The sequence below is a fragment of the Ammodytes marinus genome (assembly GCF_949987685.1).
Source record: "Ammodytes marinus genome assembly, chromosome: 13".
Lineage (NCBI taxonomy): Eukaryota > Metazoa > Chordata > Actinopteri > Uranoscopiformes > Ammodytidae > Ammodytes > Ammodytes marinus.
The window spans coordinates 10,128,872-10,154,916 of NC_137217.1; the positions used below are offsets into that span (position 1 = coordinate 10,128,872).

The 26,045-nt window shown below is 40.3% G+C and overlaps 2 protein-coding genes across 2 annotated transcripts; one reads left to right on the top strand and one right to left on the bottom strand.

The window, feature by feature from the left end:
- Positions 1-2,921: 2,921 nt before the first annotated feature.
- On the top strand, positions 2,922-7,344 carry dcstamp (dendrocyte expressed seven transmembrane protein; the record flags this gene model as incomplete). Its single annotated transcript, XM_080038852.1, has 4 exons — positions 2,922-3,968; positions 4,371-4,703; positions 4,796-4,851; positions 7,212-7,344. The coding sequence occupies 4 exons, from the start codon at positions 2,922-2,924 to the stop codon at positions 7,342-7,344; spliced, it is 1,569 nt and encodes a 522-aa protein (XP_079894978.1).
- Positions 7,345-7,764: 420 nt separating this feature from the next.
- On the bottom strand, positions 7,765-20,639 carry dpys (dihydropyrimidinase). Its single transcript, XM_080038903.1, has 9 exons — positions 20,299-20,639; positions 18,344-18,502; positions 17,900-18,079; positions 15,563-15,752; positions 14,818-14,974; positions 14,022-14,163; positions 13,100-13,242; positions 9,889-10,096; positions 7,765-8,713 (listed from the first exon to the last, which is right to left on the bottom strand). Exons 1-9 carry the CDS (start codon positions 20,548-20,550, stop codon positions 8,654-8,656), a joined length of 1,491 nt encoding a protein of 496 aa, XP_079895029.1. The 5' UTR covers positions 20,551-20,639; the 3' UTR covers positions 7,765-8,653.
- Positions 20,640-26,045: the final 5,406 nt, after the last annotated feature.

Sequence of the window (26,045 nt, forward strand, 5' to 3'; positions counted from 1 at the left end):
TCCACCCCCAAGGTCATATTTTCTTTCAGGTTTTATGAAGAAAAAAAAGTGACAAGGAAAATATTTTATATTTAATGGAGGTTGACAAAACAGTGATTGCAAGTGTATTTTATTTCAGTATTGTTGACGAACATGCAAAAATGATCTGTACTGGTACAGCAAGAGGTCTATACCTAATCAAGAGGCAGCAAACATGCAAGAGCTGTGTGTTGCTGTAGTTCAATGCTACAGGCACTGTTTGTGAAGATGAGCTAATCACAAGTTCAAATAACAAGGGATATTGCCACAGAAAATGTTTTTTTTTCTTGTTTTAATGAAAATGAAATTAATTTACTATATTTTTGTTAGTTTTATTTAAAAGCCAAGACCAGTTTATTTTTTATTTTCTATTTTTAGTAATTATAAATACTTCTCATGTCTGGGAAGTATATGAATCTTATAGTTGCAGTATGTCTGAATGAAATTGAACTGAGGCATTATTCCTTTTCCATTATGATGACCATATGTTTTAATGTCCAAGAAAAACCTTGTGGCTGTAACAAGCGACAGTAGATATTTTCATTTTCATTTTTCATTGTACATACCTTTAGATGTCAGAATTTAAATAAACAAGCAACCATGAATAGATTGATAGACTCTTTTGGATCAGGAAAAATGCCTCACATGATGACAAAGACATATGTTATTTATCCTTTTGAATGCCTTTTTATTTTCTCTTTTTGGTGCAATGTGTTAATGCCAAGGCTATGTCTTGGTTAAGTATGGTTGAGTACAGAGATTTATGTAAGTTATTTTTCAAATTAAAATAAAAAATTGATATTACACTGATGCCATGTGTTGGGTGGTGATAAAACATACACACAATAGTGGAACATATCTACAAACTTTGGAATGGGTTTGCCAGAAATAACGTTTTGGTGCTCAGCAATTTAGTATGACACTCTCTCAAAGTTTTGGAGGCTTGTTAGTGAGCGACTAAGAGAGATTCCACAACAAGTCGAGCAATGTTGTTTTCCCGACTTTGAAATATAGCTTCCTCTAAAGAGCACATTATGCAACTGTTTCACAAACTGAGTGGTAGGCCTACACCCCACACATACACTTATTGAGTGAAACATGGAACATGTAAAGAACAATTCACTTTTAGTTTCCAGCATGTTCAAGTCATGATACAATCATTTCTATGTATCAAGTGTTTGATAGCCATAGTCCATGATTCTGTAACATGGGTTTTACATCATGCGTGATAACCTACAGGAAGAAGGCAAGAGCAAAGATCAAATCTATCATGATGATACCATGAAGAGTACCTCTCTTGTTTCTACTAATGTAAAATGACTAGCTGAGCTTCCTGTTGCCTTACAGGTTCAAAACGTACAAGCCTGTACTGTAGCTAATGTGCTAGGCAAGATAGCTTATTTTCCTTGACTACTTTAAATCAGGCTTGGCAAATTGCTGTTTCTCTTTTTTTTTTAAATGCAGGCTGTGTGGCTCCACCAAGGTTCATCCTAAATACTAAATTGTATTTATATAACAGTTAAGAACTTTTCTCACTCCTGTAAGTCAAACAGTGAACATAGGCTTTAGCAGGTTTAGGGTAAAAAACTAAAGCATTTGACATTTGCATTAGCAAGTGAGACATTGCTCTAGTGATGGCTCTAGACTAGATAAGAAGTCAGAGTCAATTAGCTACAATTCATCTGGAGGGGGCAGGAAAGTTGCTTGCAAAGTTTTTGTTATGGTAAGTGGCAGACAGGCAGGCAAGTAGGACCCAGATGCAGACAGTTAAACTAGAAGACTATTTATTATCTCCACGAAAAAACTCCAGACATGCAAAAAAGGCAAGGCACATGGAACACAGGAACATACAGGGCCGGACTCACCAACAGGTACAATACTCGGACAGGGAACAAAGAAACACAGGGAGTTATATACACACACAAGACAGGGCAGACAACGAGGGACAGGTGCAACACATTAGGGGAGGGAGCAGCAATCAAACAAGAGGGAAACTTGACAGGACATGATGAGGAACAAGACAGACATACCAAAATAAAACAGGAAACACGGGGAACCACCAAAACAAGACACAACAAAGACAGAACATGACAGTTTTGGAGATATTTCAGTCTGGATGACAATGAATGGTGGAGGGACCGATCAACAGACCGTCATTGTCATCCCTAGTGCAACACAGCTAGCAAGGCCCTTGTGTTTTTGATATACAGTAGCCTATATGAGGACTTTTATGTTGATGTGCAGTAAATTTAGGTAGTTTAGGTAACATAATCATGTTTTCAAAGATCGTTCTTGTTTTGAAAGTCAGTCATTCACTCTTTATTTGTTTTAGTTAATGTATGTGACCATTTCACAGGGTTTTCAGAGACATGTTGAATGGTCACATTCACATGATAAAACTGAAACAAACTGGTATGCCTACACACTGACTCAGCGTATTGTGGTAGAGCTGCTGACATTATGACTTAACATTAAGTTATTTTCCCTTTTGAAAGATCTGACCGGTATTTTCCCAAAAAAGCAATCTTTTACATGAATTCAGTCTTGAATATAACAGATTACAGATGGACCCTAAGTCTTGAATGGGCTTGGCCCTTAGGTTTCATTACTGTTGTTAAAAAGAGTCTTCTCTACCTAAAGAAGTTGTTGTAGAAATGTTATCAAGTTTGGTGTATTTGGAACGTCTCAAGGCATCTGAACTCAATTCAAGTTTCCAACACTGTCATATTAGCTCTGTTCTCCTTCTGCTTTTGGTTGAAAAATAGGGATGACTTGGAAATGACCAATGGCTGAGGTTTGTGGGCAGAGAACACTTCCTGTTTTGGCTGCATTTAAGGAGACTGCAGACTACATGCAAGAGAATACATGTCTAGCTCTACACGGCACCGGCAGGCTTGTATAGGATGTTGCTCTCCAGGATTGCCATACAACGGAGTCTCGAGGACGCCGGTTATCTGGCTGTGGACGTTTTTGTAAGCGGTAAAAGGGATGGCTTTCAAAGAACTCTCCTCCTCCTTCTTACCTGTGGCCTCTCCAGCCTCCTGCTCAGCTCCTTGCTCCTGCTCTACCTCCTCTTCACACTGAACTATGGCCTTGCAGTGTCCGGCGGTATCGCTGGCTGCTTCGGGACCCTACTGACAGGTGCTCTCTTCATCTCAAAGAGGGTACGGTGTTTGGGGACTCTCTTCGTGATCTCCATTTTCATGAAGAAGAGTCGTAACCTTCTCCTGACAGCTGGGACCAGTTTGGTGCTTCTCCGAAACATCCGCAACACCTTGGAGAACCTCACGGGCCTGGTCAGGAGTATGATGTGCAACCTGAAGGCCAAGAAAGCGGCCATTGTAGCCCCGTTCACTAACTATATTGAGATGCTGAAGTGGCTTGGAAATGTTCTCAAGGGGGTGACGGACTTAGGGGTTTTGGACCTTGACTCCGAGCTGAAGGTGTCCCTCAGACTAGAATCAGGAGAATTCAAGGATAGACTCGTAGAAGCAGAGCAGAAGCTGAATCAAACTGTGAAGTATGTCCAGTCTGTGATGACCACGGTTTCCTCTGTGTCTGATAGGATGTTCCCTGCACTCAGCTTCCTCGTGCTCATGATGTTCATAGCACTGCACATCAAGAGGTTCTGCGGTGACTTGAAATACCAAAACAGGTTCATTGGTGGTAAATTTGTCCGCTTTGACGAGATGCAAAGGGCTGAGGGAAAGCCCCACGTCCTCCCCATGACGCCGAAAGAAGAGAAGCTGTACTTAGCCATCCCCTCTGCCCGCCCCACCACCAAGGAATGCAGAGCTATGCTGAAATTTGGGGCTCCAGTTGTGTCCCATTCTGTAGTTTGGATCCTATGTATAGCTGTAGATGCCTTATTGTACTGTTTAATTGATATAGTGACGAGAAAGTTGTCGGAGCTGGAACCGTTCCATGTCCCACTAGTAATAAGCATCAAAGTAAGTATGTTGGTTAAAGGTGGAGTCAGCGATTCTGGACAAAGATTGTTGTCAAAATCACTTTTTGTTAAAACCAGTGAATATCTCCTCACGATACGCTACCTGTTCGTATTGAGTGTGCACTGACCAAAATCTTGTCTTAATACACAGCCTATGCTCTGTAATCTGGTATGCAAACAAAAGGGGCCTACCGTAGCTAGCAACATGCCCGTTAACAGAGCTGTGTAATAACACTGGATTTGTTTTTCAGCATACACTCAGTACAGACAGGTAACTGATCGGGAGGAGATGTTCTCTAATTTTGACAAGAAGCATTTTCCACAATCGCTTGTCCATCTTTAAAGTACTGATACATAACGGTATTTGTTCAGCCACTGAAGACTTTTTTTTTTATCTTGTCAGGGTGCTGCAACTTTGATAGGTATACCATTGAGTGAGGAGAACCATCAAAAAGACTTTTCCTACTCTGTGACTCTGTTTGAGACCAAGTGCCTTCCCAAACCCAAGCTGCTGCTCTACAACTCTGTGGTTCCTCTGGCTGCCATCCTACTCACTCTGCTCATTATGACCCTGGTGGCTGCCAAAGTGTCCCAGCTCAGGCTCCTCGTCTGTGAGCGATTCTTCTCCATCGCGGCCGAGCAGAGAGTGGAATACCTGCACGCCAAGATCCTCAGGAAGAGATTCAAATGGAGGAAGGAGATAAAAAACTGCAGCCCAAAACCGTTCTATTTTAAGGTTTGTAAGCACAACTATATACGTAACTAGCAAGTATACATAAATCTTTGTGTAAAAATGGCCTTTTTTCATTTTTTGTTTCCTCTTTTCAGCCACATTTCTGGTGCCCTCTTCTCTTCAAGCCTAAAGAGGATCCACAAAGTGATGTGTGAGGAAGTTCATTTTTGACGCGGTGTGATGATTATTTTATCCTGCGAATAAGAAAGTAGTTGGGTAAGGACAATTGTGATCTATTCATTCTACGCCTCAGTGATACTGTTATTACAATACCTATAGTTTTAATGAAACTTTTACTTACCTCCATATTGAAATAAGCTCAGGTTGTTTCATTGCACTAAGATGATGACACCTAAACAGCTATCAGCCTACAGTATATCTAAGCTGTTCTAAGCAGGCAGGTTTTAGACCTGGTCCAGCAATAACTAGTGCTAACTGCTGTTGTGGAAAATACAACATTGTGCTGCAATGATTGTAGATCTCTGAGGCTTTGTTATACTCTTGATCATAATTATCCATTAAATAAGCTGCTTTCTGTTATTACTGATGATTCTGTTGACGTCCGAGCACTGTTGTAGATTGTTTCCGTTATATATTCCATACAATACGCAAACCACACCTCCACCAGGTTACAGTTGTCCTGCAGAATGATCTCTTTCATTGACTTGATCTAAACTCCAAATAGACAACATCTACACATTTCCCAAGAGCACAGAGCTTTGTTATGTAAACTTTAATCTTAATCAAGAATAGAGATGTAATGGATACAATGCTTTTACTTCCCTTCAAAACTAAAAACCATTTAACACTGCACAGGATTATGCAGGTATCATGTTTCATATATGACACAAGACCACAGATTAGGATAGATGTCAAATTCTCCATAACAACTTTGGGAGGACCGGTTTCCAGTACTGTGTATCTTACAGTTTAGAAAAAAACTGAAATTCAACAACTTCTACTTTTTGATATTTATTATAATATTTGTGACAATTGTATTGTATTGTGTCTGTGTAACTGTTTTATGAATAAATCGTGAATGTGTAACTGCAGTCTATTAACTGCATATGAACCTACTTTTTTCATATTATGAAATATTTCAAACAATAAATATGGGCTTATCTAACTCTGTCTGACTACTTGTCTATGTCCTTGCTGTAGCTTATAGTTATCCGGCATGCTAGTAGTTCATTGAGTTGTATCATGACATTACTGTTCATTGTGTCAAATTGACAATTATGGTAACCATGGTGAATGATATAAACTGGGGAGGTACCACATGAACACCAATTACAGACTGTAAATCATAATTTATTCAATTTAGCTTTGCTCCACTGAGCACACTGTAGACATTTAGTTTAAATTGTCAGACATATAACATGTTACATCATGTTCATTATATAACAAGGAAGATGACTGTATTCTATGATGAATCTACCCAAAACTGTGAGCAGAGGATATACTGTGTATATTCAGGGTGGATGCCACAGTTATGTCAACAAACCAAATATATTTAAAGCGTTATATTAAATCCAATAGGCACTGAAACACACAGATTAGATTTAACATTTCACCTCTGATGTAATCTATGGAGTTAATGATGTATTTATGATGTAGCAGATAATTGTATCATGTATTCAAAGCACGCTACTTGGTTTGTCTGAGATAATAGACAGCACCAAATGGTTTCTAGTAACCTCAAACAGAGGCTGGCTTCTCCAGCCCGCATGCAGAGTGTATGGCAGTGATATTTGCTTACATAATGTGCAGCGGACAGAACTGACCCCTTTTTTACTTACGCATTGTCACTGTTCATTAACATCTCAGGTGTAAGACAGAGGTGCATGTTTTGATTTACCTTGTGGTACAGTTTTTTTTCTTACTTTCTGTATACTGGCTCTTGATTCACCTTGACTTCAGTTTGTTGTTGTTCATTCAATAAATTGTTTTCATTTTATTCATCTAAAAAAATGTATTAATGTACTCTCTTAATGTTTTTATTTCTTATTATATTTAATATTTTTTTTATTATAGGGGAGGGGGTTGTTACATTGCAGAATCCCAATGTAGGCTTGTGGGAGAACATCCTTAAGATTACAAAGTCTTCACTGTTTCCACATTTCTATTGCTCTGTTACTTTGAGTTATCAAGAGTGAAGGCATAAACAATATTATTGTGTGCATGATTGCCCCCCCCTCCCCCATTGTTTTATAATGGAATTCTCCTGTTGTCATCAGTCAGAACGCTTACACTCAAACACTGCTCTTTTGTAGAGAAAAATTACATATTTAAAAGAAATACACAGTGCTCTCTCACAAGTATTTTAATAGAAAAAGGGTAAGGTAACCTTTCTAGTTTAAAATAATATTCTTTCCATCCCATCACTGCTGAAGTTATGAGAATATGTTAATACATTTTTTAAATCTTAACCTCATTTTTAAACTGAATCAACATTCTTTTCAGTGTTTCTTGTTGTCTACTTTCTATGTACTCCAATTCTAATCTGATCAGATTCCAGCAGGGCATATCTTCTAATTGTTCAGTGATACTCAGTCTGGACAGCACACTCCCCACACCTCTCTATTGTGTTCACACCCGGGTCAGAGGCAAGAGGAAGGAAGGGTTGCAGCTGCAGTATGAGTAGGCCTTCTGTGACTCACACGTTGCCACTGACCCGTGTGGTAAACCTGATAAACTCACATTATGTCTCAACTGGCCCCGCGGCATAATACCACCGCAGCGTGCAAACCCAATAGGAAGCCGTCACATGATGCTTGGTGACAGTTGCAGACCCTTTTTTTTTCCTGTGCAAAGGAATGAACACAGTCTTCCTTACATGGGCATAGAGTGAATAATATGAGATCCTGCTGAATATGCAAATACAGAGTCAATCTGGGTCAAGTTAAGTAAATCTTAATGCTTTCACGCATGACAGTTCATTTGAATGAATATTCCATCGAAGGGAAGGATGCTTTTGGGTGAGAAGCATCAGACTTGTTACCTTAACAACAAACATTGAGGAAGGCAGAGGGCTGAAAATCATAAAAATGCCCAGTAAAAGAAAGATCAGACACATTCACAACTGAGGCCAAAATTGTTTTCAGAACACAATTAACACAATAATACGAACACACATTAAAGTCGTGAAAAAAACTCTATTTGAATCAAGGCACATTAGTTTTAAACCATGGATTCATGTATAAGCCATATTTTCCTTCCTCACATTGATTCATTTGATGACATAATGTATATGTTAGAACAAATACAATTGTTAGCAGTACAGTGATCTCTACTGACCTGTGTACTGAGCAGAGCTAACCTGGAAACATGACACAGTTGAGCAAATGTAAGAAATGTATGTGCTGCCAACAGAGCATTGACCTAGCATAAGTGTTGATAAAAGCCATTTAAATGACTGGATCTAACTATAGAAGACAGATGTTAAAGGTGCAGTGTGTAGTTATGGTGTTTTTGGGCTTCATCTAGCGTTGAAAAATCTAGATTCCGACGCTCCTTGTCTACCTTTCCTGTTCTAAGAATTTACTGAAGCTGCGGTGGCCTTCAAGTCTTTCCACAATATCAAGTGATGAGGTGAAGATGTATTCAGTTATTGATTCTATAGTACTTATTCTTCGTCTTCCAACAGGTGCATTTCCCCAGGACAACCACTATAGAAACCTGGAAGGACCTTGTGTTTTTTTCATACTGTGCTACTGTAGAAAAATGGCTTCGCAACATATAAAACGCTGATTATAATGTAATAAAACAAACAACAACTTTTATTTTAAAGCGATTATACACCAATTAAGACATACTCGTGAATATTATATTTCATTTCAACCAAGTCTGTTCTGAAAAAAAAGCCAATTCCCTTGAAATCCCGTGCCTGGCTCCTGGATTGTCTGATTGAAGGCACACGGCTGAAAGTGCCTTTCATGTTGTGGGTCTGTTGTTCATATAGAAATGACTTTGCCTTCATAGGGCTTTCTGATCACAGCTGTAGGTTGGCCCACCTGCAGGCACAGTACAAAGCACAAAGAAAGCTTTAGTGACCTTTGTGTACACTACCACATCAGGATCTGCTTGCTTCAAGTTAAACATATACGGTGTATCTGAATCTCAATCCTATTGAAAGTTGCCTTGACATGAAAACAGTCTCTCTGTGACCTATTTTATGATGCTGGGCTTGTAAACAAAAACTTATGAATGAACATGGTCAGTAAATAAATTCAACCCTAGCTATCTTTAGCTTTGGGCTGTATTGAAATCACCCACCGATCGACTCATTCACTATTCTCCCAACATTTTGGTAAATAGACAGTTCAGTGAAAAGGTCGAAACCACTCTAAATAATATGTAAATATGAAGCTACAGCCAGCAAGAGCTTAGCTTAGCTTAACTGACAGACTGGATCATGAGGAAGCAGCTGGCTCGGCTCAGTCTGAAGGTTAAAAAAAACTCTAGCACCATTAGAGTGAGCTAATCAACATGTTGTCTCTCCTTTAAATACATGGGTTTTCAGAGCATATTCATTTAAAACAGGTGCCTGCTGTGGCTGGCAATGACCCTATGAGAGTGGCGAGGGAGAATTAAAATGCTAAATTTGCGGGCCAGAAAACCAAAACATTACATGTTTAACAAACATGCTAAAATGTTGTTAACTAAGGTGTAATGTAGAATCAGGTGACAACTTTGTGTAGGTTTGGCTTAACGAGCAACTTAAAAGGTAGAGTCAGCAATTCTGGGGAACTAGTATGTAAAAAAAACAAAGCTGTAGCACCGGGGTCAACATACCAGTTAACAAAAGGCTAATGTTGCTCTGTAACACAGGATTCATTTTTTTGCGCACACACAGTACGGACAGGTAGCAGGTTGTGAGGAGATATTCACTGATTTTGACAAAGCGTGATTTCGATAACAAGTGTTCTACAGAATCACTGACTCCACCTTTAACTCACATTGCAAACAGTCTTCTGATCCATTTTCAACATAGATATATTGATTATAGCAGCTTAAATATAGCTTAAATATACTGTATACAGGCCCAAGTATTTCACATGCTATTTATGCTACACATTGTTTCATTGTTTGTTTGTTTTGCCTGTCTGTCTGCATCAAGTAGCAAATCACAGTTCAAGGAAACCAAATGTGAGTGATACCACATTGTGTTGTGTGGGGCTTGACTGACCTGATCCCTCTGCTTGATTCTCTTGTAAACAAACTCAGCGAAGGGTTTTCTGTGGATGAACCTGCCGTGGCCCGGTGAAACCTTCAGCTGTCCGTTCTGATACACCACTTGGCCTCTGGAGATGGTGACGAGTGGGACGCCATGACACTCCATGCCCTCAAAGATGTTGTAGTCTACGGCCTGGTGGTGGGTCGCCGCTGATATCTTCCTACACAGACACACACACAAAAAAAAAAACAACGGCAGGATTGCAAAGAGCTTCTAAAAACACTCTGTCAGAACTCAATCTCTTCATTGTGGTGAGGCTTTTTGAATACCAAGCTGGAAAAAAAAAGAAGGAATCATAGACCCATTGTTAAACTGTAATGCGTTCCGTTAGAAACTGACTGAATCAGGCCAAGATGTTCTCGTATACAGCAGCATAGAGCTACTGCAGCTCACTCACAATGCAGCAAAAAGCAATTTAATAATTAATTACTATTTACAATTTCTGCAATCAATTTCATGTGATGCTCTTTTACTGGAAAGGCTGGAGCAAGTATTGTACTATTTACTACATTTTATTTATCTATACAGCTATAGTAAACTTCACATTCAAGACATATGATGAGATTGTAAAATGCATAGTAAAAGAACAAACTACCCCACAGTAAGGTAGTTTAAATGGGCCCTTCCTGGAGCAAACATGGCACCACAATGCTGCTTAAACACTCCTGCCTTAGAAGTAATAATACATTAATATAATCTATTATGATGTACCACTTAATTGGGAAATGTTCTGCATAACAGCATCTAGAGTTCATTTTGACACTACATTTTGCCTGGTTTTGAAAATGTTTTATTTTTTATTACTGTACCTGAGGAAGAGGAGGAAAGAGCTTTCAAAACAACACTGACATATTGCAGCTGTTAAGTAGACATGGGAAACGTTAGCACACATTCAGCATTAGCCTTTTTTTGGAGATGTGTTTCAAGCCACCTTTTTAGCTTTGTTTTTGGTCTCTGTTATCTACTGGGATTTTTTATTTATTTTTTGCTTTTCAGCTAGATGCCGCGCCATGTTTCCTAGAAGCTATAAATACTAACTTTGACTGAATTCCATTTGGTGCTAGGCAAATGATGTATAGTGGGTTTTTAGAGCTATTTTGCTGAAAAGGGCTGCATGTGCTGGCTGACAAACTACACAAGCGAGCAGAGTGAACCAAAACTGTGAAATGGCACATTATGTTAAACCAGACAGATGAGGTTAAAATACATTTTCTTGTTATTTCTCATCACTGAAAGCCGAACCCCATTCACATACAAGAGGTCACGAGATTCATTGTTGTATTTAAAATGATTTGTAATAGCCCCGCTTTGAGTAAGGTGCCTGTGTACTTCCATCAGTGCCTGTATTCACTAAGTGCTTACTTACTGCAGTTTCAAGTATTTTCTCATTAGGGTGATTGAAGGGCTTTCTCGAGGATGGAGTATCTTAGTACCTTAGAGTGATGCCAATTACCACACTACATAGAAAGTAGTGAAGTAAATCATACTGTATCTGTTTGAAAAGACTAAATCAGCGGGAAAAACATCTGACTCGGCCGGATTCGGGAAACACATTGATTCTTTCCACCCAGCATTTTCTCTGTGAGCCCTCCTTCCCCATCCTCTATTAGCACATGCACATTTCCTGTTGATTGTAAAGCCAGACACCATCATGCCTAGTGTGCGTCGACAAATACAAGATGTCATAATTCCAAGTGGCCTAATTAGGAGGCATGAAGCAATTGACTGAGCTTCCTAGGCGTTTCTTGGTTATGCAAGCGGTTGTGGCCCCCTGGTCCCGGATGTTATGAAGCGACACTTGGGCGCTGAGGGCAATTCATTAAGCCGTTTCACAGATGAATTCATGGTGCAGCAATCAAACACAAGGCGCTCTCATGCTTGAAACTAAGGCATTTTTAACATCCGCAGACATATGCACGCGTGGTAAGGACCGAGCACACACACGCACACACGCACAAACACTCACACACAAAAACTAAACACACACACACACGCACACATGCACAAACACTCACGCACATAAACTAAACACACACACACACACACACACACACACACACACACACACAGGTGATGTCCGAAGAAGGCAGGCATGAAGGTGTCAGGTCTCTCACAAGCTTTTTCCAGTGTTACCAGTGAATTCATTTACAGCAAATTACACCAGGGTGTATAATGTGTTTGTTCTCCAATCCACATCAGCAGTTAGTGACTTCCCCGAGGGGCTCAGCCCAGATTCTCCAGCAAATGGAGCAGTGCAGTGCCATTGTGGCTTACATAAGGCTGACTGTGCTATACAGTACTGTATACGCAAGCTACTCGAATGTAAACTGTCCTCTGTGCCTGCATCTGTGCATGTGTGCTCAGCAGAGCAGCACACTGCCTGCCCTCTGCTCTGTACTCTGTGTCTGAATAATAAGAAAGACAGAAAAGAACAATCCTATGCCTAAATACAACCATATGATGCTCTGAGCCGGCTACTGAAAATAGCCTTAACACAATGCGTTCTGTGCTATGAAAATCGGTTTAGCTCCCACGTGAATTATACTCGTCATATTTAAGATCCTAACCGTGACCCATCTGCATTGTCTCGCTGATGCTGTGTAGCATCTGCCTTATGTGTTCGAATCCTAAACTAAAAAAATATATCCAAGCGCGGGAAATAATGAATCATTCTGACAGTCTTTTGTAATGGCCCCTGAATGTGACTCATATGTAAATTATGTTGTGCATAAATTTGCAGCTGTAGATAAGTGTCGACCTCAATTCCAGATAAAGAAAAGACCTAACCAGCTTACGTGTCCGGTTGGTGTGTGCCTGTGTATGTGTGTTATTAGGTGGCACGAGATGAAAGATGGATCACTTTTCTTTTTTTTCAGTTTGCCTGTATCTATAGCCTGCATGCCTTACTTACTGCTAAACTTTACAAAAAAACCTTATCTTACTCAGCCCAATGCTTGACACCCTGCGGACACGCTTTCAAGTCTGCCCAGTGTTTCAGCAGCACCATCTGCAGTTGTAGTTGCTGATAGGGCTGGCGGAAACGTTTTTTTTTTTAACTTAATACTGACAGATAAGGGAGCATTCAGAGTGTGCATTGTACACTGTATGCACACAGCTTTCTCCCATATAATACTGCTGAGTGGCTTGAGTAACTGGCCCTCACCTTGTCATCTTGGGGTCCCATATAACCACATCAGCGTCTGAGTTCTTGGCGATACGGCCCTTCTGTGGGTAGAAGTTGAAGATTTTTGCGGCGTTGCTGCTGGTGACAGCTACAAATCGATTCTCGTCCATTTTGCCGCTGTGCTGAAGGGAAGAGAAAGGCACAAAGCAGCCGGCTGGAGTCAGGGGCCCACGGTGGATGACAACTAAAGCACAGAATTAGCAGACCAGAGGTCAGTGCTTAACTGTGCAGCAACCAAGTCATTTCCACACAAATCACAACAACAGCGTGAGGAAATGCAGCGCCTGCTCTCTCCAGCAATCTGCACATACAACAGTTTATTTCCTTTTCGTATGGAAGAAAAGCAGGATATATCAGGGTTTTTTTTAAATATGAGTGGAATAGAATAATGAGAGTTGATACATTCAAAAGTGCTTGCATTTTTAGCATTACATTACACTGCATGCTATAAATGCATGTATGCACATGGCCCACTAGGGATTCCAAATGTAAAGTGGACCCCTACCCACTGTTTAGTTGATGCATGACAAATCTCTAAACTTTTTATCAGTAAATGGACCCCTGGAGGAGACTTGTGATTTTAAGTTGATAATGCGCTTAAATGATGAATATTCCTCCAATAATTTGTTCTCCATACACATTGAGTAATCAGCCTTGACTGTGCATCACAGTTAGAAGCATCAAGCTGACGTGAGATACAGTACGTGCAAATAGTGACTCATGGCACCATTTGATATGTGATGTTGTTGTCCTTTTCCCTTTTCTGCTGCATCACTGCAAAGAGTTTAATTACAAAGATAATGGTGGGAAACAGCAACAATAGCTTTTAATAGCAGCTCACACTTCTGCTGTTAAGCTTTTTATGTCTCTGTGTTATAAGTGCATTGTAATTGTGGCATACCACTCCTTTCTCCCAGATGACAGACATCCTGTCCTCCACTCCGTTGACTCCGTTAGGGATCTTGGTGAAGTCGTCTTTGCCCAGAGCCTTCTGGCACACGGAGAAGGTGCAGTTGTCTGTCCCTGTCACACTCAGGTCATCGCTATATTGGAAGAAATACAAAATGAATACTTACAGTTGGAATTATTTAGTCTTCATTGAGGCTCAGCTGGCCTATTGGTTTATATTCTAGCCTGAATTACACGGCTATCGATTCAGGTCAAGTCAATTCAATTCAAAGAGCTTTATTAATCCCACTAGGGGCAATTGGTAATGAGCAGCAGGTTGTCTGACACACAGAACACATGGCAAACAAGAAACACAGATACACCAAGGAGGAGCTTGGATGTGGAAGACATCTATAAATAAATAAATGATACATGGTGTTATATTACATACAGTAAGTTAGTGATATGCATAAAACCATGCTAAGATAGTATCTCAGCTTCCGCACATTTCCTTCGGTCCCCCTTCTATACTCCTACAAAAAAAAAATCGCTCTAAGACATTAAGCCTTAAACAAAGAGCAAATAAGAAAATATTGGAAATACAAATCTCAAGATTCCCTTTGTCATTTCACTTAGGCAGTAATCTCTCTAAAATAAAAATAAAAAACAGACATAACAATAAAAAGAGACATATTCAATAAAACAATACAAGCAGACATATTCACCATCACTCTTTACGAGATCTTTAGAAGCTGTGTTGACATTATTGGTTAGACATTACTGGTTGATCCACTCTCTGCTCTACTTACTTGGCCAGTAGGTCCATGAGGTACCCGGGGGTGCTGGGGTCAGGTCTGAGGGGAGGCCCCATGACAAAGCTAGCAGCATGGGCCCAATCTGTGTGTAAGCAGTGAGTACCGTCGGTGCCCAGTCCAGCTGCAATGGGCTCCCCAAACACCACGCGCCCTGTAGAGGGAGGAAAAACAACACTTTGGTTTGATTATGACGCTGATGAACTCCCTGACTTGAAATCCTCTGCACTCATTACTGCTGTGACTGCGTGCAGGTTTTGATGCACCATTCATTCGTTAACATGCTGCTTGTTTTTTTTAAAACTATGTAGGCTATCGTATGTATCATAGGCTTTTAGGTTATTGCATTATTTAATTATTAGCATAGGTTTATTCTTAGCTATTATACTGAATACATTGTATTTATTCTGTACACTGCTAGAATTTGGTTCCTTCATGCTTTTAACATGTTTGAATGACAGATAAACTGAACTACACCGCTCTGGACTAAAATTGTTACACATTTCTCTTTATACTGTTTCAGGGTTGACCTTGTGGGGTTAAAATCTTTTCCACCATGACGAGAGAAAACAAATCATGGGCCAAACTGACTAATTTAACTTTTTTAAACACAAAAAAGAGAAGACTTTGAATAGTAGAGCTAAATATGAACCCTGATATTTGCTCTGGCCTTCAAAATGTCATCATGTCTCAACCTTGCCCCCACACATTCCACAGCAGGTGGCAGCAGGCCCACACTCACCGTCTCTGCGTGCATTAGACACCACCTTGGCTGCAGACTTGCTCATGACGTGGACCACATAGAGCGGGCAGTTGACAGAGTGTGCGATGGTGACGGCTCTCTGGGTGGCCTCTGCCTCCACCTCCTCTGGTCTGCACAGCATATGGCCCTCTGGCCCTGTGATGCCCAGAGAGAGCATCTTCTTAGCCCCCTGAATAGACACAGCAGGGAGGGGGATGACAAGGCAACAGAAAGGTTAAAAACCACAGCATCTATCTATATAATAAATAATACAGCAGTTATAACTAAACTAATGTTCCAATGAGCATATTTCAACATGAACCAACAAGTCAAAGCAGTGCTGTTAATAAATACTTATTTATTTATCTATTTGAAACTGGCTTTGCTTGATTTTTAGAGGGCCTATTGACACAGAGGACAAACATATTTCCCTGTAAATATTGTATGCCTTTGTTCTAGTTGTTAAATTGTTAAAAGTGGTGACCCTCTCCTTTGCCACAACATACACCATCCAAGGGGATCGTTCAAGTTTTATATGTTATATACAGTATATGTGCTGTGTATGTATAAATAGAAATTCATTACGTTTTGCCAGAAAGTCAATTGCCGACAAATCGGCTCAAAGTCATGTTTCTTAGCAACTGTGATGACATTAAGAAAGTACATGATATATCAAGCTGATAGAACATTGTTATGTGTCTTTCTTTTAATTAAGCCATCAAAGAGGGTCCACAGGAGTCCACACATAACATTTGGGTTACCTATAAAAAAAAACATGATTATTACACCTTAAACATACTCTGTAACAGCATCAGTCATGTGTCCCCACCAAAAGAGAAGACATGCCTCACTTTTTTTTTGGCAAAGGCTTCCTCCTAGTGGTACATTTTTGTCACAACATGGTGATATTTTATCATGTTGCTTTCCTAGACAACATGTCTCTTCATTCATGAGTTTTACATATTCTTAGATTAAGAAAAATGCAATTTATGCATCGCTATCATCGATACGACTGAATTTAATTTGTCTACCACTGTCACTGTCTATTCTTCTGTGGTATATAGCAGAGTCGTGCCTGGAGACACTCTTTGCTATTATGGTTAAACATCATCCCATGGCTGTCTCTGTGGACTGTGCTTTTACATAGTATTTACCTAAGCAAACCTTTCCAGATAAGGATAAAGGCAGGACATACAGTATGCCTATGGGAGGATTAGGCCTGATTTTGCACAGATTTTATCAGTGTGGGTCAAAGTCCATGCTCAGAGGAGAGACCACCAGTTCTTGCTAGATAAAGGTCAGCGATTCTGGAGGAGGCATGTTGTCAAAATCAGTAGGTCTCTCCTCACCATCCACTACATGTCATTACCGTGTGTGTGCTGAAAAACATTCCGGTGTTAATACACAGTCTAGGCTCTGGAAACTGGTATGTGAACAAAGGGTATGGTAAAGGTGCTGTAAGCGGAATGGTTCTTTTAGCTAACTTCCTGTCAGTTACTGCAGTTAGCAGTCCCCTCGCTAGTCCCTACATCACCACATTAATGCACTGCGGTCTTCAAGCAGCGAGTTATCTAGCATCATCTCAGATCCATAAGTGTGATAAAAACATGATAAAAACCATCAAACCAGACATTGTGAAGGATTTTTACCTGCTCCGCCATTGTATGCGCATACATTCACCCATCTGTCGCTCTGGCGTGCACCGGCAGTGAGACCATGAGTGAGACGGGTGTCGGTTTGTAGCGTTCTCTCTTGTGATTGGATATTAATTTCGGGATCCCCAAAAAGTTTATTAGCCGATTACATGCAGAGCAGCTGACTGAGAAATTGGCTTTATGAGATGCGTACATTATGAAAGTGATCACTGTATGAATAAAGAGCGATTTAACACTTATATTAACATAAATAAACCGCTCACTTCACCTTTAACAAAGGGGCCCACCGTAGCAAGCAGCATACCAGTTTACAGAGCCTAGGCTGTGTATTAACACTGGATTTCTTTTTTCAGCGCGCACACACAGTACTTACAGGTAATGGATCGTGAGGAGATATTCACTGATTTTGACAAAAGCGTTTTTGACAACAAGCATTCTCTAGAATCGCAGACTCTACCTTTAAAAGCTGAATGCTTACTTAATAATTGTTATGTCGACTTAATACTGCTAAAGCATTGTTTGCATTATAAAACCTCAGCAGGAAGTCTAAAGCTTAAGAGTGGAAATCACATACATTATAAGAATAAGGAAATCATAGCATAATAAGCAACTCTTTCCTTACTGCCAGCTTCAATTCATTCACTTTAGTTAAATACCATGGTTATCACAATTGCTTCCTTACCTCTGCGATCAGGTCTCCATTCTCAGCATGCACCTGAGCTATAGCTCCTATGTCCTTACAGTGGGAGAAGGCCCAGTACAGCTCAGAGTCCTGCAGCATGAACACATCTTTATAGGCCATGAACATCTTAAAGGAGTTGACTCCCTTCTCTGTGGTCAGGGTCTGCATCTCTTCTTTCACCTGGAGGAATGAAAGGGTCGGAGACATGCATGAAGAATCAGCTCGGAATAAATGTGATTTTCATATCTGTCTGTTTAAAAAGTGGTGGGTGAATATGGGAAATACTTCTTGCCAATGCGATTCTTAACAGATGCTTTTGTGTGCTGTGCGGCCACCTTAATTCATTTGGAAGAGCCAGAAATACATGTAATCTAACACTCTTTCATAAATCATTAATAGCTTTTTTTAATTATTTTTTATATTAACAATGATGTGCTCATTCACCTTGTCACTCCACCAGGTGACAGCCACATGCAGTGAGTAGTCACAGCAGACTTTGGCGTCAGCTGTTTTACGCCAACGTTCGTAGGCCTCCAGGAGAGATGTTCCCTTTTGGGGGATGACAAAGTCCAGGATCATTGTGGTCCCTCCAGCAACAGCCGCCTGCTCAAACACAGACACACACACACACGCACACACACACCCACACACCCACACACACACACACACACACACACAAGTTAAAGACTAACTTGCAATATACGGGGCACAGAGGCTTAGAATGCAAATATCTCATGTTACTTCAAGAACGGGCTGATTCCTGTGGGGTGCTTATTGTCTGCAGAGCCCCGAAAAAAAAATTCATAATTGACTTTTTATGTAACCATTTAATTTTCTTATTATTATACCACTTTCTGTCAGAGAAGATAAATGGACACAATGTTATGATAATGAATCGCCTACAATGACGGAGCAGGTAAAAATCCTTCCCAATGTCTGGTTTGATGGTTTTTATCATGTTTTTATCACACTTATGGATCTGAGATGATGCTAGATAACTCGCTGCTTGAAGACCACAGTGCATTAATGTGGTGACGTAGGGACGAGCGAGGGGACTGCTAACTACAGTAACTGACAGGAAGTTAGCTAAAATAACCATTCCGCTTACAGCACCTTTAAAACAGTATTCTATTCTTGAGAGCGCTAGTTGTAAAAATCATTTTATGTCATAATCAGTCACAACAAGCGTTCTCCAGAATCCCTGACTCCTCCTTTACAACTACCAATGAGAAGCTTCTTATGTTGGACTTTTGACCAGTGTATTCAAAATGATGGCCATGGCATTAGTGAGGCAGTGGTTTAAGGTTCTGTTTGATCAGTGTGGGTGAATTTGCTGTGACTGCTTCACTTTGTTACATCACAATGCACGCATTTCAGACACAACATTTCGCAATGCTGGATTTGATGAACTTAGACAGTCACTCTCTGGCCTCTCTTTTCCTCTGTAGGCTGCTTCATGTCCCCTGAAGTCACAAATATAACATCGTGTGATGGTCATACTTCTAATAAAGCATCATGACACCAGCATCATGATCATCTACAGCAGCCAGTTAAACTGTAATGTGCAAGCTGTGGACAAATTACAAACACATAAAGGACTAGGGACCAACTGAGGTATATTTACATGCTTCTTTGATTCAACATACTGTACATTTGTATGTACCTACCAGATGTTGTGTGCACACTTTGTCCTCTGGCATAAATGTATGTTAAGTTGGACAAGTTCAAAGTACACTTCTGGTCACAACCTTCAAAATAAAACACCATCGGGAATTGTACTTAATAGCTTGTTGAATAATGAATGTGTTGTTGAAGCTTCAGAGTGCTTATAACCAATCAGTAAAGATGTAAATCGAATACTAATGGCACAAGGAGATCTGACAGACAGTGTGGAAGGTCTGGCTGTTGCACATGCAGGGGTAGAAATTGTACTTAAATGCCAATTTAACATGCTTCAATATTACCCTATTCTACAACTCCACAGTATTCTCTCAGAGGCAAATAGTGCATTCTCCAAAGCCAGATTGCTAGTTAACAATCAGATTCAGATGAAAGGATCATAAGAATTAGAACCAACATGAATGAATGATGATGCATTATTATACATCAACACTTTAATGATCACTGCGGGTTGGACATTCACACCTTATCCAGCAATATAAAGTTAGCCTACTTTTATTTTTGGAACCTTGTGTATATTTTGATGTTAAAAGCCTACTGGTGCCGCATTTTGAATGCAGATTAGAGCTTTTTTACACTGTGGGAGGCGTACTGCTGCTTTTAATATGAAGGCATGATTGCTTTGCGTTATTTTTCTGTCTGTCTCTGTCTGACTTGACGCACTAGTAGCAACCCGTCCTTTCCTGTCTGAGTAAGTGTGTAAATGAAAACATCTTCACCTTGGTGCCGATGTGGAAATCGTCCACAGCCTTGGTGCCCATAAAGGCCAGCTCCATGTGTGTGTGCGTGTCTATGCCGCCCGGGATCACCAGTTTATCCGTGGCATCAATGACCTGCACCCCCGTTGGGATCTGAAGGTTCTGTCCAACTGCGAGGATTTTCCCATTCTCTATGTAGACGTCGCTGATCTCGGAGCGGTCCTCGTTCACCACTTTACCTCCCTTTATCAGGATCCTGCCGGACTCTGCCATCCCTGCTGTGCTGAGAGCGTGTTTGTAAAAAAAAGTATGAACAAGCGAGAGTGTAGGTAAACTGAGCAGAAATAGGCCTTCTGTAGCGCGCTGACACTCTGTCTTGCCTGTGCAGTAACTGTTATAACTGGTTGGTCGTCGGTTCCAAAGTCCACGAGATAGCCTAAAAATCCCTACATTCACAGAGTTAGACTACTCTGTAATGAAGTAAACAGTCACCGCGCCCCTTTCTCATCCAAGTGGGACCATAATAAACCCAACGACACGCCTTCTGTATAATCATTTGCAGAACCTTGGCTGCTGCCTGCAACACTTTTTATGCAAGATGGTTTTCATTTTGCGCTCATTCAATCCAGCTAGATCAAGAATGTTAGTAGGCCTATCTGTTATTACCCAACTTCTTAATACATGAATAAATACATAAAGATACATCCCTGTGTACAATGCTGGAAGTCATGGTCCGATTCGTTCGCTAGGGGGCAGAACAAGAGCTGTTGTCCTTCATTGACATTTCCTGTGTGTCACTTAGTTGGTGGTGCATGAACACATGTGTATCAAGTAACGTGTACCCCAGAGGCACGTTAAATATTAGGCACAATGATGACTGGAATACAAAGGCACGAAATTCTACATACTCAGCATATCCACCAAATCAAACAAACACAAACCAAGTCAAATACTTCTCCAGCCTGGAATGAAAGAAAATCATGGGGAATAACACAGATGGATACTCAAAAATCCAATTTAAAATGAGTGGTGATAGGATGCTTTAGATCTCTGAAAGGGGATTCCTTAAAACCGGTTCTAAATAACAACTGATCTGCATACTGTGTAGAAGGCCTACATTTGAACACCTGATTGACCTCCATTCACTGATGAAGACATTGGCATATGATTAATGTTTAAACATAAGAGTGTCCAGAGATCATACCTTATAGGATTTACACCCAGCTTTCAAGTTTATTAGGGTACAACAAACTACAACGAATGCAGTTTCAACAATAGCTGAACATTATAACCTTCATGTGAATAGGATGTGGTGCAGGACTGTTGCATAAGACTGCATTCCTTTTTTTTCTTAAGATATGTTTTTGCATTATTATGCTTTATTGATAGTGTAGAGATAGAGTTGAAATGGGGCAGAGAGGGGAGTGACATGCAGAGAACGACCGCGGGCTGGAATCGAACCCGGGTCCGCTGCTGGCCGGGGCCCATGGGGGGGACGCCTTACCAACTGAGCTAAGGGCGCCCCCTGCATTCCTTTTTGTCAGCTAGGCCTCAAGCCATGTTACTCTACCTAGTGTACACTGAGAGGAAGCCCCAGTTGACAATAGAGCGGGAACAGAATATGTTTCTAGACCTGCTCAGTGTGAATCCTGAGCCTATAACAAAAGACTCCAAAGACAAAACCCTGGAATCTGTACTTCAGTGTGTGTCGATGTTCTCCCCCGGCTATCACCACCTCAATTATGCAATCCTACACGTTGACATGCTTTATGAGGGCAAACACAGGTCAAATATTTACTAATGGCTGTGTTCCATTGAAAAATGCCCTGTGACTCCAAACCGCTGTGGTGCATTCGGTCAGTTCAGTCCTGAAATTCAAGTTTGGTCACACCTCCTACAAAGGAAAGTGAAGCTGACTGGTCAACAACAACAAAAAAGGTGAATTATTTGTGTTTCTGTTTTTATTGACTAATTTAACAAAATCCCCCAAACACTCGCAGGGCTTCTGATAACACTGTGATACCCCTGGAGCATGCAACTGCCTCTCCTTTCATGAGGAGTTGTTAGCCACTGGGAGAGATTAGCCTTTTATTTTTTTTTACTGTAGTGGATTGGTTGTTGTCTGCTGCACCGCATCAGTACCAAGACAACTTTTTCTCATCCATTAGTGTATTACGGAAAGAAAAAAAAACAAGACACATTGGAGAGACAAAGATGCGTGCGCTGGCGAGATAAGGCGCACGCACAGGGGCTTAGGAACACCTAACCTTCACAGTTGCAAATAAACAATAACATGTGACTTAAGAGGATTTACATAAGATGAGAGGAGTAATCAGAGGGAGTGAAAAAGCAATGAGGCAGCAATGGCATCTCCTCAAAAAAGTCTCTGCGTGTTTGCTGAATGAAGGAAAAGTTGCCATTCGGGCTGGATTTAGAGCAAGGCTGTTGTTATCGTTTTATATTGCACTGCGAAACCAACACAGATGTCAGTTCAGTTGCCTTCTTTTTTTTTTTTTATCCCCGACTGCATTTAAATTCAGTGTGCACGGCTCCCTCCGAGTGTTGACATGGTAAAACTCTGGCATTAGAAGGGCATAGCATGCACAAAAAAGTGACATAAGATAATGCTCAGGCAGATTATCAGTGCTCTCTCTCAGCTCAGGCAGAAAGAGGCTTGTTTACTGGGGGGTTGTGCTAAACTTCACACATCACACTGCAGCTACGGTAGAAGTGTGTTAGACATCTGAAAGTAGGGGGGGAAAGCCAGATTAGAATTCTGTATAGTTTGGCTATTTCTACAGCTCTTTCATTGCAATTTTGGGGGGATAAACCAGAGAAAGGCTTTCTAGAAAAATGTAATAATTCACTGTTATTTCCTTTTATAATCTATATATAATTAGTTAAATTAAATAGTCTGGCATGCTTGTCAAAAAAGAAGATGATATCTTTGTTTGTCTTCATTCTCTTTTGATGTAACTGGAACAAAGGAAAAATGCCTAAACAATACTGTATGTCTGACAAAACAATTCATGTTGTATTAGCCTATGCACACTACACATCCAATTTCATCTTCAATGCTGAGCTCACGCAGTTTAGCCTTCCAGCCTCCACCTGTCAACTGATCAACCACTTCCTAGCTGAGAAATCTTACATCCAGGCCTGCCCACACAAATGGCTGGACCCTTGAAAACCTCCAGTCAATGGGCCCCCATTACTCATGCTTTACTCGTATCAATGTGTGTGCGTGCGCTCAGCCCTAAATAAACACATACATGTATTTGTAGAGCGACTAACTATCTTATCAACCAGGGACGGCCAGCGACAGTTTGGGGAGCAGGGGCTCAAATGAGAAAAAAACGTCTATTTCGCGATTCTTATATCTGTTTTTAATAGTAGCACATGTCTGATTTACTTACCAATTTATTGTAATACCCTAACACTCACGCAATTGTTAAAACTCAACAGATCTCTACAAAATCACATTGGTCTTTGTTAGTATTCACTGTTTATTACAGGAGCAGGCAACAACAAAGGACAGTGTCACAGATATGTCCTATATGCTGCGTGCAGACCTCCCTATGGTGTGACACCTGGGTCTGGTCTATGCAGTATGTCACGCTCATGGAAAAAATTTCAAAATACACCTGGCTCGTCGTGTCAACCTGAAGAAATAAGACTTTAGACGTTATTGTCCCCAAAGGGAAATTCTTTATCACAAAAATGCATGTTTCAAATTTAAACCTGTTTGTAGCTTTCTGTTTTACCTGAGGGGTCCAAATACTTTTCACAATTCATAGAACAACACCCAGACACTAGTAGCAGAATGACTCAGGTGAAATAATCCAGCCAAAACTGTACACAAATATATCAAAACACAATTTTGTCTCCATATGGCACACAAAAAAATGAAAGGAAGGTAATGCATTATTGTATTAAAGAACTATGTATCTGATATGGAGACACCTGAATTCATCAAATAAAGAATTTTACTGTAACTCAAATTTAACAAAGCTATTCAAGACTAGATTATGTTTTGGAAGTTCAAACTAAATGGATGCAGATATTTCTTTTGAGATTACCACATCCCAAACCTCGGCCACAACTAGGTGGGAAACCTACAAGGCATATGTAAGGGGTCAAATTATAAGTAATACGAGTTACATGGCCAACCTCCATTCCCATTAAGCTCAGTTATGTGGTACCAAGTCCACCTGCCCTGGATTTGGGTGGGGGAGTACATTAAGTTATGTTGTTTTAAAGGCATATAGTTAATCTCCAGCGAACACTTGGCGAATAGTTATACTAACCGCATTAATATTTGCGGATGGTGAGTAGGCCTAGATATTGAAATTTTACTCATTACAATAAATACAATTTTTGTTTTGTTGCTATGGTTGTGCAACATTTAATTGGTTATAGTGAAAGTGTCTTTGAGTGACCTCCAAAAAAGCGCTATATAAATCCTATCAATTATTATTATTATTATTTGCCTCCGAAGACCATTGGCCCCCCAAAGGGCTTCTGGGATCAAAAAGTCCTCTAAGTGGGAGTGGCTCATAAAATACAAAGATGGACTTCCTGTGCCAGCAGATAATGCAGAGTTTAAAGTTATAGTGTGTGACTTCTGTTTCGCCCCATGAAGAATTCTGTGTCATTCCAACAGCACTGTCGACGCATGTACATGAAGTAAGCCTTTGCACATGGATTTTATACCTTCTGCTGTATGTCCAGGTTTTTTCTTCGGGGGGGGGGGGGGGGGAGGGGACCAGTTTGTAAGCGCTGCCATACTGAGAAATACAGAGAGAGTTTTGTATAGCTGATAGGCTGAATCAACTTTGTATTATCTCGTTTGGCACTGGCTTGAATCTCACCGACCTTTATTTATATGAAAACGTTACACACTAAAACCTGCTGAAAGAGCTGCTGATACTGGTGTCTTCTCCAGTAAGTTCGCCCGTGTGAATGGGTTGCTATAGTTTCTGAACAATATCCAGCAATAGCAATGCAATATATTAATTGTACAGATACATGATATACCCACACTCACTCATCTGTACACGTGTCATACAAATAATATAAAATATTGTCTTATCGTATATATCCATAATGCAGGCTATACATATACATATACAGGATGTTTGTCTGTGTGCATGCTCTACACAAAGCAGCCTTTGAATTGATTTGATTTATTGCATCACTAAATGTATACAGTTATTGCCCAGGCTTGCATCCTATTTATAAATTGGACCTGTATACAGCTACTGCATTGTTGTTTGTACTGATGTGTATTACATGTTCTCAATTTCTGAACCTGATTAAATACTTTGAGATATCATTGTATTTTGTTTCCTATTTACCAATTAGCCTTTAAATTCCTTCTGTATGTGTTGTTATAGCCATGCATGTAAGACCATAATACGTATGTGAGCTAATTACATGATTCCGGTCCTGTTTTATCACTGTGAATATTCACACACACAGACAAATGAGACAGGATTGCATTACCACAAATTGCAGCCCAGATGGCAGTGTTCTCCTCAGGTTGGAATGGAAATGTGACACGCAGTCCTCCTGACAGCTGGATTATTTTATTGTGCAAATGCTCAACACAGTTACTGGTATGCAGCAGTACGTTGGTATAGAAAAATAATGCTCTTAGTAAGATTATTGTAGGATCTAATATGGTGACGTAGTATTTTTGTATATGTAAATAAAGTAATGCAGTTAGGACATTTTTGGAAAATGTTTCATTTGAATACAACTCAGAT